At 39.3% G+C, this 14,639-nt stretch overlaps 1 protein-coding gene across 4 annotated transcripts in view; it reads right to left on the minus strand.

The window, feature by feature from the left end:
- The window catches only part of TMEM131 (transmembrane protein 131), a 193,555-nt gene that overhangs the window by 110,903 nt on the left and 68,013 nt on the right, over nt 1-14,639 (minus strand). For all 4 annotated transcript variants that reach the window (XM_082851816.1, XM_082851815.1, XM_082851814.1 and 1 more), the window contains exon 4: nt 8,821-8,889. In XM_082851816.1, coding sequence (XP_082707942.1) covers nt 8,821-8,889 — 69 coding nt within the window. The remainder of the gene's footprint in view (nt 1-8,820; nt 8,890-14,639) is intronic.

The following is a 14,639-nucleotide window of genomic DNA, read 5'->3' on the forward strand; positions in this document are numbered from 1 at the left end:
AGGAGAGAAGTCACACTGAACCATGGAAAACTATGCTCAAGTACTAATACAAATTTACTTGTGAATAAATAAGCAGTGCATCAGTGTTCTATGCTGCCTAACAAAGTACCACAAACCGAGAGGGTTAAAGCAATGCCCATTTATCATCTCTCAGTTCTGTACGGTAGGAGTCCAGGCACAGCATGACTGGTGTATCTGCTCAGGGTCTCACACATCACGGCTCAAAGTCCCCTTCTAAGCTCATGCAGGTTGCTGGCAACGTTTAGGTTGCTCTCAGCCTCTTGCCATATGGCCCCTGCCCTTTCCAAAACCAACACAAAGAAACTCCCTTGCATCAAATACCTCTCATGCTTCAAATCTCCGACATTTCTGTCTCTGACTGCCACAGCCAGATGTAGAGGGCTCATGTGTGGTTAGGTCAGGTGCCCAGATTACCTCCCTATCTTAAAGGTCAACTGATTTGGGACCTTAATTACATTTTCAAAATTCTTTGAAAATTCTACAGCAACATCTAGATGAGTGTTTGATTGAATACAATTGGGAGAAGATGAATGAGCACCTTAGGGGCCAGGAATCAGGGGGCATCTTAGAATCCTGCCTGTCATAAGCATCATGTGTGACTGCTTGGCTAGACAGGTAAGATTTAAAAATAAGACAAAGATTTTCAAATGCCTGCTAGTGTGCTGGTCCAGTTTGTTTCCATTATCAGCTGCTCCAAAGACAGGAGGAGAGCCAAGCGGGTTAGTGTGAATTATTTATAGATAAACCAAGCTGAGATATACAGCTGTTCTCTCAAGAGCAGAGCTTCTGACTAACTGTCCATATTTTACAAGAGTCTGAGGCTCAAAAGAATTAGGAAGCAGCACTCATGAATTAGACACTAGCTTGGAAAGTAAGCTGCAATTTTGTGGTCAATGGCAATTTTTCTAGCCACTGAAAGATGACAATGCAGTGCCACGAAACAGCCGAAGAAATGGCTGAGTAGCTGCCCTCAGGCAAACTTGGTGAATGACAGTGACACAGCAGTCTATTAAACACAACTTTTGGCAGGAATTTGGGCCAAATCAATATGCACTACTTTGACCACTCGATTACCACAAAATCTGACCATCGTCTCAAACACATTTTAGACTGAGGGCTGAGCTGGAGTGTTGGTTGAACAGTTATAAACTGGAAAGCTAAAAAGCACCAAACATCCCTTTAGAAAAGAGGGCCTACTTGATTTTCTCGGAATACCAAAAAGTGATTAGGGAGAAATGCCTCTCATCAACTGAACTTGACAATAAACACCTCCATTTTTAGCAAGTTTATTCAATTTCCACCCTTTTAAAAGCCATTAAGTCTCTGTTTTAAACTTTTAGATTTGAAATCAAGATTTTCTTCACTTAATAATTATATAAACCAAAGAACTCAGTAAAACAAGATCCCACCCAAAGAATCTTTTAAATCTGCAATAAATGTTTGAAAAAAGGAGTTGTTATGGAAACAGAAAAATATTTAACAGCACTGGCATAAATAACTGTGGGGGGGTGAGTAAAGCAGGGGGTGGGGGGAAGGTGGTGGTCAGGCCCAAGATTGCTCCAGGCTGACTGCTGGGGGGGGGGGGGGAAGGGGGGAAAGAAGAGAAGGGCAGAGGGAGAGGGAGGGAGAGGGAAGGGGCAAAAAAGTAGAATCAAAGAATAAATTTAAACAAAATGGATGTAAACAAAGAAAGCCTATTTTTCAAGAAAGTTAATTTGATCAAACGTCAAAGACATTCTAGAGGGCGGTAGGGACGGCCAGGGTAGTGAGAGGAGTGAGGCCACGGTGGTTTAGAAAGCAGCCACGGAACTAGAGCTGCATCCTTGCTAAAGGACAGGAAACCGTCTTGGAGACCCTGGTTGGCAACTGAAGGCAACCTGGAGTGATAAATTTCATCCGACTCAGAAGTTCTTCCAGTTACTGCAAAGGGTGTTTTAAAATTAAGAATGGCTTCTGGTTTAGAAAAAATGACCACAAGCAGTAGAAGTAGTTCACAGAAAACATAAGGCAAAACTTCAGCGCATAAGTCAAGGTACAGTGAACAATGATTTCTGATCACTTACAATTTCTGGAAGAGAATATTATAAAGTGTTCTGTTAAGGCTACTTCTCAAGTCCTAAAATTACTGCTAGACATATGAAGCTAATGAAACATTTACAGCATGGGCATTAATTAAATCAGTACATTGCTGGATCAAGAAGAAAAGGTATAGTAAATGTTTAATGAAGTGCTGCAAAAAACACTTGAAAATACAAAACGAATTTTACTATAGCAGAAGAAATCAGCAGGTAATCTTGCTGGACTTAAAGACAATGTACGGCATGTGTTAAGTGTGAAGTACGTGCCAGATATGTAAAGATAAATAGCGCGTATTTATCTTGATAGTCGGGTCTAGTAGGGAAGCAGACGTCAGAAGAACCAATTAGAGCAATAACCAGCACTGACAGAAGTTAGCAGAGGATGTCAGGTGTGATGAAGAACCCAATTCCAGTTTTGATGTCTCATTGCTGACAGTTTTCAAGCCCCACAATGTCCCTTCACCTTATGCCCCACATCTGGGCAAGCCCACAGGGAAGCCTGCACACTCTCTCTCCGATCTACTAAGAAGTTCAGACCATGCAAGCCTGCCCAGCCTCACCCCCTAAGCATAAGAGCCAAGCCAGTTTCCTTTCTCTGCTCTCTCAAGCCATTTTTCAGACCTTGGGAGCCCTCTCTGCTCTCCCCAGAAAGCTTCATTATGTGAGGATAATAAATCTTTTCACCCTTCTTGGCATGTGAACCAGTCTTGACACCTAAAGCAAATTCTGAGTGTGGATCCATCCCAGCTCTGCGGAGTGAACGCCACACCATGGAAGCAGGGGGAAGGCAGTTTCTACCTCTGCTAGGCAGGCTGGGGAAGGCATGTTTTACAGAGGACTGAAGGTCATTGGAGGTTCAATGGGCCAGGGAGGTTGTAACGGGCTTCAACTGGAGTTCCCACTGCACGACTTTTCTTTCTCTGGGTGAAACCCTGATAATTACAGAGACACCCCCTGGAAAACACGTCCACTACCAAACACCGTCCTTATCTGAGTGATGAGGTAGCCACCTCACCTAAGCCAGGGTGATGACTGTACTACTCTGAGATTTTTCCAACTAAAGTAAAAGAAGCTATTATTCCCCGAGGAAGGGAGGCTAGAGAACGCGGGTCTCAAGAACAGTCAGTAGATTTGCTCTCATCATTGTAGGGAAAAGATATGGGCAGTGGGAGAGAAGAAGCCAACAGCAAGTGGGGCAGAGATAAGAGATGGGGGTGGGCGGAAGAAAAGCCTAGTGGTGCTGGATAACGTCGTTCCCAGGTCCCACTGCAACTGTGAACTTTCTGCAAATATATTACAGTCCTTGGAATTCCTTCTAGTATATCCTTATTTTTGCTCAACTCCTTTCAGTTAGATTTCTATCACTTAGAACCAAACAACAACAGCACTGACCAAAACAGACGGATTACAGCACTCTGTAATTACTGTTAATTTTCTTACAATACCAATGATGGTACTGTACTTATGCAGAAGGTAGGCATGAAATGTCATTATGTCTGCTACAAATGATTAAAAAAATGAACAAAAATATGAATATGGCAAAATTTTTAATTATTGAATTTAGTTTAAGAATATATTCACTATCTGTTCTATTTTTCTGTATGACTGCATGAAACCTTCTATGAAAAATTCTTTTTGGAGAGGAGCCTCTTAAAGTATGTATAACATGCCTGGAGCTTTCAAAGAGAGTTTGGCCGTCATCTGAGCTAAGAGACTCCCAACAACAGCTGGATGTGAGACTGGCCTGCTTCCTTGGGATCCTCCCCAAGTGCCGGCCCGTGGACATCAATATTCAGGTCCTGCCCTTGAGGCTCCAGCCTGCTCGCAATTTTCCCTTCCTGAGTGCCTGCCCCTGTACACTTGGGGCTTGCTTAACCAGCTCCCACAATTAGATAAGCCAATTCCTTATAAAAACTCCACACATAAACATATACGGACAAACACACACACACACAACACTGGATCTGACTGGATCTGTTCCTCTGATTGAACCCTAATACATGTATTCACATCTGCTCCCAACTCCTACTTCTATAGATCCACTTCTACCTTTATGAGATAAAAACAAACTCTGTTCAGTGCTCTCAGGCTGGACACAGAAAAGTTTAAATTAAGGGTAAATTTTTTTTCCTTTTGTTTCTGCTCTTTTGCAGCAGCATATAAATTTGCTGCTTTGGGGAACAGTCCAGTCTAACCTGTAACCAAGAGCTCACAGTCTGCTTCAAACAATTTTCTTCATCGTATAACCCAACCCTCGTCTGTAGTGGAGTGCATCTGTCTGTTCGCACATCTTCAGCACATCGTCCTCTACAGTCGTAGATCAGTTCATTGATTCCTATCGGTGCTCCTTGTACATGACGCCTAATTACTCGCTAGCCTAAATATTAACTAAAAATGTTTTACATTCTGCATATCCTTTCATCTCCTAATTCCATTTTTTTGGACTTTCCTGAGGAACTAGTAATGGTTGTGCTTAAAGCATTAGTTTCAGCACTGATTATAAGACCAAAGAGTTTAAAACAATAAATGAATTTAAAAAATATATCCATACAATTTGCTGTTCTTTGATACCACAAAATAATGTAACAGAAAATTCTATGGAATAAAAAAATGCACAGTATATATGTTTAGAAAGCAGGTTAGGGACTTCCCTGGTGGTGCGTGGTTAAGAATCTACCTGCCAGGAATAAAGACGCAAACGTAGAGAATGGACTTGAGGACACAGGGAGGGGGAAGGGTAAGCTGGGACGAAGTGAGAGAGTGGCATGGACATATATACACTGCCAAATGTAAAACAGATAGCTAGTGGGAAGTAGCCGCATAGCACAGGGAGATCAGCTCTGTGCTTTGTGACCACCTAGAGGGAAGGGATGGGGAGGGTGGGAGGGAGATGCAAGAGGGTCCGGAGATATGGGAACATAGGTACATATATAACTGATTCACTTTGTTATACAGCAGAAACTAACACAACATTGTAAAGCAATTATACTCCAATAAAGATGTTAAAAAAAAAAAGACTCTACCTGCCAATGCAGGGGACATGGGTTCAATCCCTGGTCTGGGAAGATCCCACATGTCTCGGAGCAACTAAGCCCATGCGCCACAACTACTTAGCCTGTCCTCTAGAGCCCGTGACCCACAACTACTGAGCTTGCGCTCTAGAGCCCGCAAGCCACAACTACTGAGCCCACATGTCACAACTACTGAAGCCTGCGTGCCTAGAGCCTGTGCTCCGCAACAAGAGAGGCCAACGCAATGAGAAGCCCACGCACCACAACGAAGAGTAGACCCCGCTCACCACAACTAGAGAAAGCCCATGGGCAGCAATGAAGACCCAATGCAGCCAATAATAAATAAATAAATAAATTTATTTTTTTAAAAAAGAAAGCAGGTTATAAAATAGTTTATGGTCAGAAAATACTGTTATATTTTTGTAACTCAATAAATAAATACAGATACACAGAAAAAGGACTTGAAGGATAGAAGTTCAATGTTTATGTTTCTGGGTGGTTGGATTACTGGTAAATTTTTGCTTCTTTCTCTTGATAAGCATTTTCTAAGTATACCACAGTGAACACGTACTGCTAGCATATTGGGCAAAACCCCAGTAAATTCTGTAGTGATGATTTAATAATCTGTGGCCTAGAACAGGAATTCTTTACTAGCGCTTAAGGATCCAGATATGGACTTTGATGGGGATGGCTATAAAACCCTTGAACCTATGTGCAAAATGTTATTTGTATGTGCAACTGTGTGTGTGTGCATTTGGGGAAAGGAAGGAAGAGGTTCTGATAGCTTTCATCTGTTCTTAAAGAAAACCATGATCCAAAAAAGGTTAAAACTACCAGTCCAGAATTTTGCTTGCCCTTATCTCAATTTCTCCTATTTAGGGGGTGGGGCATTCATTATGTAAAGCGTTGAGGGACAGATAATTTGGAACAGGAATTACCAATTTCAATTCAGATATTTTGCACACCTGAAAATTTCTTTATCTCAGGGGATGCATGAAATTTTCAAAACTCCCTTAAAAAAAAAATGAAGTGAAAAACGTTGGATATAACTTTTTTTTTTTTTTTTTTTTTTTTTTTGCGGTACGCGGGCCTCTCACTGTTGTGGCCTCTCCCGTTGTGGAGCACAGGCTCTGGACGCGCAGGCTCAGCAGCCATGGCTCATGGGCCCAGCCGCTCCGCGGCATGTGAGATCTTCCCGGACCGGGGCACGAACCCGTGTCCCCTGCATCGGCAGGTGGACTCTCAACCACTGTGCCACCAGGGAAGCCCGGATATAACTTTTGAAACAATCTCTCTAAAATGGTTACTGCTAAGCTTTTCAAAGTAAGAATACTCACTATGTTAGACTTAAAGTTTTGCTACTGTACCCTGATCTCCTCTGTCCCCAGGCTCATGGTGTCATCATAAACATGGCCCATGCCACAGTCCTAGATTGGAGTTCATCAGAGAGATAGAACTCATCATTATTTTAAAAATAATGAACCTTCTTGCTAAAGATCAAAATGCATGCCATGTTTCATTAAATATCTTGGCATTTGACAGAAGGAGACTACGGGTGATATATTACTGTGACTGGATTAAGAACTCTATGTTTTTGCCATTTCAACATCATTTCTAAACCTTTTTATAGGACAGAAACAACAGTGATGTATTTCCTATCTGAACATTATGGTCTTTAAACCTAACACCCACAAGTCAATTTTACTATTTATATAACGACTACTTGCAAATACTGATTCCATCTGTAGGTACAAAAGGAAGCACACAAACTTCTCTCTGCAGCCCCACCCCAAAAATCCATGATCTCTGTAAACACCTGAAAAGATGGAGTTGTTATCAGATAGCTCTTCTTATGCTGACTACTCTACCATGGTTTTGTACAAGTATAACTGATATATTTGATTATTCTAGGTTTGAGATTGTAAAGAAATTATTACAGAATTAATTAAAGAATGTTAAAAAATGCAAGGCTGCCTACTGTGGTACACGTAAAAACTAAATGAAAACTTGACATTAACATCTTAGTGTAGAAGAACAGTTTCAGGTACCTGGGTTCAAATCAAAAGATTAATACACTTCCAAATTTAAAAATACTCTGAAATATTTAAACAGAAATTATTTAAATTTAATGTCTTCACTAGTAGAAAACGGTTAACTACAACTTTGACAACATTAAAAAAATTACAGTTTTCATTTATTGAATCAGAATAGACCTGCATACAGCTCCCCCTACCAACTTCCCTTTTAAATTCTTTTCTTCTAATAAATGCTGGAGAGGGTGTGGAGAAAAGAAAACCCTCCTACACTGTTGGTGGGAATGTAAATTGGTACAGCCACTATGGAGGTTCCTTAGAAAACTAAAAATAGAGCTAACATATGATCCAGCAATCCCACTCCTGGGCATATATCCAGAGAAAACCATAATTCGAAAAGATACATGCACCCCAATGTTCACTGCAGCACTATTTACAATAGCCAGGACATGGAAGCAACCTAAATATCCATCGACAGAGGTACGGATAAAGAAGATGTGGTACATATATACGATGGAATATTACTCAGCCATAAAAAAGAATGAAATAACACCATTTGCAGCAACATGGATGGATCTAGAGATTGTCATACTGAGTGAAGTCAGACAAAGACAAATATCATATGATATTGCTTATAGGTGGGATCTAAAAAAATGGTACAAATGAACTTATTCATAAAACAGAAACAGAGTCACGGATGTAGAAAACAAACTTATGGTCACCGGGTGGGGGGGTAAAGGAGTGGGAGGGATACATTGGAAGATTGGGATTGACATATATACACTACTATATATAAAATAGATAACTAATAAGGACCTACTGTATAGCACAGGGAGCTCTACTCAATATTTTGTAAAGACCTATATGGGAAAAGAGTCTAAAAAAGAGTAGATATATGTATATGCATAACTGATTCACTTTGCTATACACCTGAAACTAACACAACATTGGAAATTAACTTTACTTCAATAAAAATTATTTTTAAAAAAAAGGACAAACAAATTTAAAAAAACTTCCTTTCTTCTGCTAACTTACCAGAGTGGCATTGCTCTAGAAGTTATATCATTTAAGATGTTCTCTTTACCTACCTGCTAAATTGGGTTGGAACCAAATACGGGTGAAGACTTGTCTTCCCCTCAGTGTATCTGAGATGTGCAAAACCTGAGACCCAGAGGCAGAAGGTAAGCAGAACTATGGTTTGAGGAAGTACTCTGTGATTGGACCTTGTCTTCCTGTAGGATCTGCTTTTGTTTGGCCTCCTGGGTTGGTGATAATATTATTTATTTGATGATGTAGAAAAGTTTGTACTTTAAAAGCATATACATCAAACAAATTAATATATTCTTCCACATCCACAAGGAAAAATGTTAAATAATAAAACTGGAAATGAAGTGCTAATCAGAAAGGTAACCAAGTTTAATGCTGCTTCTGAAGATAAGATCCTCTGAACCAGAGACTCCAAAATGTGGATATTTTTCAAACTCCAAACTTTAATATTATACGTTAGATTTATAACAGATACTTACTTCCCATCTTCAAACTGTATTCAACATTATTTACTTTCCTGATGACTAAAACATGTAACTTTCTCATACAAGATAACACAGGCAAAAGGCAAGACAAACGCATGCATAAAATATATGTAATATTGCTATGGCCTGAAAATTTTAAACTTACTGTTCATGGAAATCCAGCATTGGTGGCTCAAATCGTATAGGTCTGCAATTACCCCGGTACAGAGATATACTGTAAGTAAAAAGAAAACAGCCTAAGAAGCAATTCTTCAACATATGTGTTTCCCCAAACCAAAGTCAGACACTTGAGTTTTGTCATGATAAAGTTTCTTTAAGAAAAGTGGAGTCTTATATTAGAAATATGCGTTACTTTTTTATTGGAGGAAATCAATAAACATTTGTTTTAAAAAATGGTGAAAAAAAGGAGTGTTTTTCCTATCAAAGGTATGCAAAAACAGAAACTGCTCAAATAGACTGCTGAACTTTATTTGGTTGATATAACTGATAACAATATACCTTAATATGTTCATTTGGATTTTTTTTTTTTTTTTTTTTTTTTTGCCCCACCACGCGGCTTAAGGGATCTCATTTCCTCAACCAGGGATTTAACCTGGGGCACCGCAGTGAAAGCACCAAGTCCTAACCACTGGACTGCCACGGAACTGTCTCATTTGGATTTTTAATACATGTACAATGAACAATAAATAATTACTTGTACTTGGAAGGCAATTTATAGAGATAAAAACTCATGATCCTATTGTAACTAGAGTGTCAAAGAACTAAACAAGAGTCAATTTGGGGATAGAAATTTCCAAGAACTGAAATATCTTTTTAATCTGAGAGTTTGGAACATACTGATCTATGATGTCTTGGCCTAAATATTTGAGTATCATTTCTAACTATTCCCCTTGATACTAGAACTTCTCACTAAAACAGATTCCTGAATAAGCAAACCTCCTAGACATCACCACGACCTAACATTGATGCAAAGTATAAATAACCTTGGAGAGGAGGTCCACATACCTAAAGTCATCTGTTTACATACTGAGAGACGGAGAAAGTCATTCAGACACTAAAGTTTCTAAACAGTAGATTATCTTTCTGCTGTATTTTAAGAAATGATGTAAGAGCAAAACCCATTTTGTGAGACTACTTTATTTCCATCACCTCTGCAATTCAAAAGAGCACAAGCTTCACAGGATGTAGTAATTTCATTCAGGAAATACAACAGAAATAGACAAGGACATACAGAAAATGTGGAAGATCTAGATTTAACTCAATTCAATAAAGATTAAATACTCTGAGCAGTGGAATAATTGAGCTTAAAAAAATAAGGTTTAAAAGTGTTTTTAGCCTTACCAATTAAGAGTATTACTCTGTGCTGCTTGACAATCCTTCTACATATGTTAAAGATGACAAACACGAGAAGGAAAAGACCAAATGTAAGACTATACTTTACTAAAGCACAAAACTAAAGACACTGGGAAAATGAAGGCACAATTCCTCACAAGGCAGCTGCCACATGTAGCCAGAGGTACAGAATCTACTCCCTCTTGATTTCTGCACTTCTCAGACATACTATAACGAGGATACTCTTCAGCTCCTTTGAAACAATAGATACTGATGAGTTCATCAGTTTTAACAGTGTGAAACTCACACTTACATAAAATCTCCATCCAATCAAGAAAAAAAATTGTAATGCATAAAGTAAATGTGTCTAAGTCAGTAATTCACACATATATAAACAATGACTGTGTTAGATGCTGGAGATACAAAGGAGATTAAGATACAGTTTTTTTTTTTCCTCTCACAGAACTGAGAGCCTAATCCCCAAACTTCAAGTGGAAATGTTTAAAGTGGCCAGGCAAGGGAAAAAGGTGCAGTGCACACCCCATTCACTCAACACAAATATACTGAATGTCAGGGGCTGTCTAGTGGCTGGGGCCATGAGAACAAAGAGCCTGTTCTCATGGCACTAACATGCCAATGGGGAAAACAAAAGTAGAACACATCACGTGATGACGTCCAACATATAAAGACAAATCAAACACAGCAGGAACATAGACGGTCTCTCTGAGGAGGGACATTGGGGCTGAGACCTGACTGGTGGCGATCTGGAGGAAGAAAGCAGGAATGTCCTTGGCATGATGAGGAACCAGGAGGCTGAAGTGGCCAGAGTACAGGAAGGAGGGGGAGGAGACCGGAGCTGAGATCAGAGCGGTACAGAGGCCAGGTCTCCTCGCAGAAGTCTGGATTTTATCCTCAGTGTAACAATAAGCGTCTACAGTGTTTTGAGCAAGGAAGTAACATGATCTAACACATTTAAAAGGTCAAATCTGGCTGCTGTATGAAGAAGAGACTGCATGAGCCCAAGAGTGACGCATGAAGGCCCTGCAGTTGTCCAGAGAGGAGGAGACAGCCACTGTGGTCCAGGATGACTGCAAGGGAGGGTGGTGAGAAGTGGCTCTTTTCTGAATATTTTTGGAAGCTAGAGACATCATGCTGATGGATTGATTTTGGAGTGTAAGAGAAAGAAGAGAGGCATCAAGATGACTTAACTCTAAGATTTTGGCCCGAGAAACTGGATACGTAGTCATGACATGCAAGAGTAGGTTGGAAGTAGGGAAGGGTAGTTGGGTAGGGATTCAAGAGTATTGTTTTAGACATTTAAACTTGAGATGTCTTATCTAGATGGAGATGTCAAGTAGGCAGATAGATATACATGGTTATTGCTTTATATTAAAAAGTTACTGATTTGGGGGTACTGATCTTAAACCCAGGCATTTTGGTGAGTTAATTCTAACAGTCTGTCTATAGATTCTCTTAGATTTTCCCCTGCCATTATATGTGTTGCTAAAATGATCACTATCTTGAATTGTCTCTGTAGACAGATCACCTGCAAGTAACAACAATTCTGTTTCTTCCTTTTAAATCCTTAGACCTTGTTTTCCTTTTTCATGCCTTATGTGGGCTAAGACCTCCCATAAAATGTTCCAAAGAAGTGGTGTCCAGCCAATTGTTATCGTGACACTTACAGGATGCTCACAGAATATGAGATAGAGGGGACAATACATAACAGATAATTCTCTCATAAATAAATGCATATTTTCAAAACAACAGCAGATCTATATCTAAGGACCAATTGAATATTTGAGTGGGTACAACACAAATTGTCATAGGTATAATCTTATCTTAACAAAACCAAAAATTCAATAACATAGCTATCACGTACCTACAGCTGATTGAAATGGCTGCTACTGTTTATTTAGAATGGCCATGACACTCTTTAGTGCTTTATTAACAGAAAGCAAATGTCTACAAATCCATAATGTTGAAAAATAAACTGGGGAAGAAGCAATATGAAAAAACGGTGCCCTTTGTCAATTTCAAAGAAACAGAATCTTAGACATTATAAAAGTAATAACATGACTTTATGCTTTCGGCAGTGATTGTATTTTTTCTGAAACTCAATACAATATTTTAGTTTCACTAAAACATTAACTGTTTATTTGGGGAGAAGGAGATGAATAAGGGCTATTCTGACTTCAAGCGAGGGAACAACTGGAGAGATACATGAAATCTGTGTTGCTTGGTGAACTGTTAGGTCGAAATTAAGCACACAAGACCTTCCCAAATGAGGCATACAAGACATTCTTGGAGCTTTGGGAATTTGTTTAAACTGTGAAATTTAAAATATTTTCCTAGGGGCAATTACTACCTAAACAAAAGGTTCTCTTCGGCCCAGTATTTCCTAACGAATGATTTCTGGTCTACCTACATCTTAATCATCTAGGATGCTTGTAGAAATGCAGATTCCAGGGCCCCGCGCCTCTCGATTCTGATTCCTTACATCTAGTATGGAGCCCAGAAACGGGCACTTTTATGTCCACTCTCACATTTGGGAACTACTCTTTTGTAGCTTGATCCACAGTAAGCGTTGCAAGCAGAAATAAGAGGGGAATAAAAGCACTTCAACAAGTAAAACCTTTTAAAAAGTCACCAACAGTTTAAAATGGTCCCCAATATGACTTTTATTAGAGACAGCTATATAGTGACTTAAGAGAAAAGATACAGATTACTCCTATATCAATATTTTCCAATAAATACATTTTAGCTTAAATTTTCATTTCCCTAAGGACTAATGATGTTGAACATCTTTTCATTTGTTTACTGCCCAATCAGATATCTTCTTTTGCAAAGTGTCTGTTCAAAGTATTTTAACTGGGATGTCTGTCTTAATTTTGAGTTTAAGAGTTCTTTATATATTCTAGATACATGTCCTTTGTCAAATGTATGTACTGTATTTTCTCCCTGTCCCTCCTTTTCCTATTATCAATGATGTCTTTTGGGGAGTGACATCATCAAGATGGTGACATAGGTCATTCCTGACTTCAGTCCCCCTCACAAGAAGACCACCCAACAACTACCCATAGATGAGATACCATTGTGAAAATCCCAAAACACAGGGGTGAGGCTCAAGAACACCCCTGGACCACAGACAGCAGGAAAGAAGAAGAAGAAGAAAAAAACTGTATTAGAAAGGTAAGAGAAATGGCTATACTCTGGTCATATCACCTCTCTACCAAGTTGGTACAGCGCTGCACTGAGAGGGCCCCCGAGCACCTACAGTTTCTCAGATGGGAAAGAGAGAGCCCACGGTGGACATCTAGCTCCCCCAGTGTTGTGGGGAGATAAGTGGACATCTAGAGTTATGAGGCCCAAAGAACCCCACACAGGTTGAACTTGAAAAGGCCTACAATGAGACACATTATGATTAAACTGTCAAAAGTCAAAGGCAAAGAGAGAATTCTGAAAGTAGCAAGAGTGACACATCACATACAAGGAACACCCCACTCCCCACCCCATAAGACTACATTAGTCCCCCCTCAGCTGTGGTTTCACTTTCTGTAGTTTCAGTTACATGCGGTCAACCATGGTCTGAAAATATTAAATGAAAAATTCCTGAAATAAAAAATACATGTTTTAAACTGCACACCCTTCTGAGTAGCATGATGAAACTTCATGCTGTCCTGCTGTGCCCTGCCCGAGACATGAATCATCCCTTTGTCTACTGTACCCTTGCTGTATATGTGATCCACTGTCAGTATAGGAAAGAAACAGAGTATATATAGTGTTTGGTACTATCAGTAATAGTGTAGTGTTTGGAATGTATGCCCCGCAGATAAGAAGGAGGGACCGTACAGGTGGATTGCTCAACAGAAATTTTGTAGGCAAAGAGAGAGTGGGATGACATTCAAACTACTTAAAGAAAATAACTGTCAAACAACAATACTATACCCAGCAAAGCTGTCATTCAGAAATCAAGGAGAGAGAAAGACTTCACTGAACAATCAAAAGTTGAGGGGGTTCATCATAGCCACTTCCGACTTACAAGAAATACTAAACGGTGTTCTTCAAGCAGAAATAAAAGGATGCTAATTGACATCAAAAAAACACATGAATGTATGTGTAAAACTCACTGGTAATGGTAAATATACAGTCACACTCAGATTCCCTAATATTGTGATGATGGTACATAATTCACTTACCACTCTAGTTTAAAAGTTTAAAAACAAACATATTAAAAATAAATTACAATAATTTGCTACTGAATGGACGATAAAAAAAATGTGTAAATTTTAACACAATGAATTAAAATGTGAGGGGAAAGACTTCCCTGGTGTTCAGTGGTTAAGACTCTGTGCTCCCAATGCAGGAAGCATGGGTTTGATCCCTGGTCGGGGAACTAAGATCCCACATGCTCCACGGCGCAGCTATAAAATAAAATAAAATTTAAAAATAAATAAATAAATAAATAAATAAAATGTGAGGGTGAGAAGTAGAAGCTTGGACCGAGAATTTCTTTGCTTGCTAAAGTGAAAGTCATTAATGGATCAACTGACAAAATTAAAATAAGGTCTGTAGCTTAAGTAGTATATGTAGATATTAATTTCCTGATTTTACTGTGGCTTGTAAAATAAT

Source organism: Leucopleurus acutus (genome assembly GCF_964270905.1).
Source record: "Leucopleurus acutus genome assembly, chromosome: 12".
Taxonomy (NCBI): domain Eukaryota; kingdom Metazoa; phylum Chordata; class Mammalia; order Artiodactyla; family Delphinidae; genus Leucopleurus; species Leucopleurus acutus.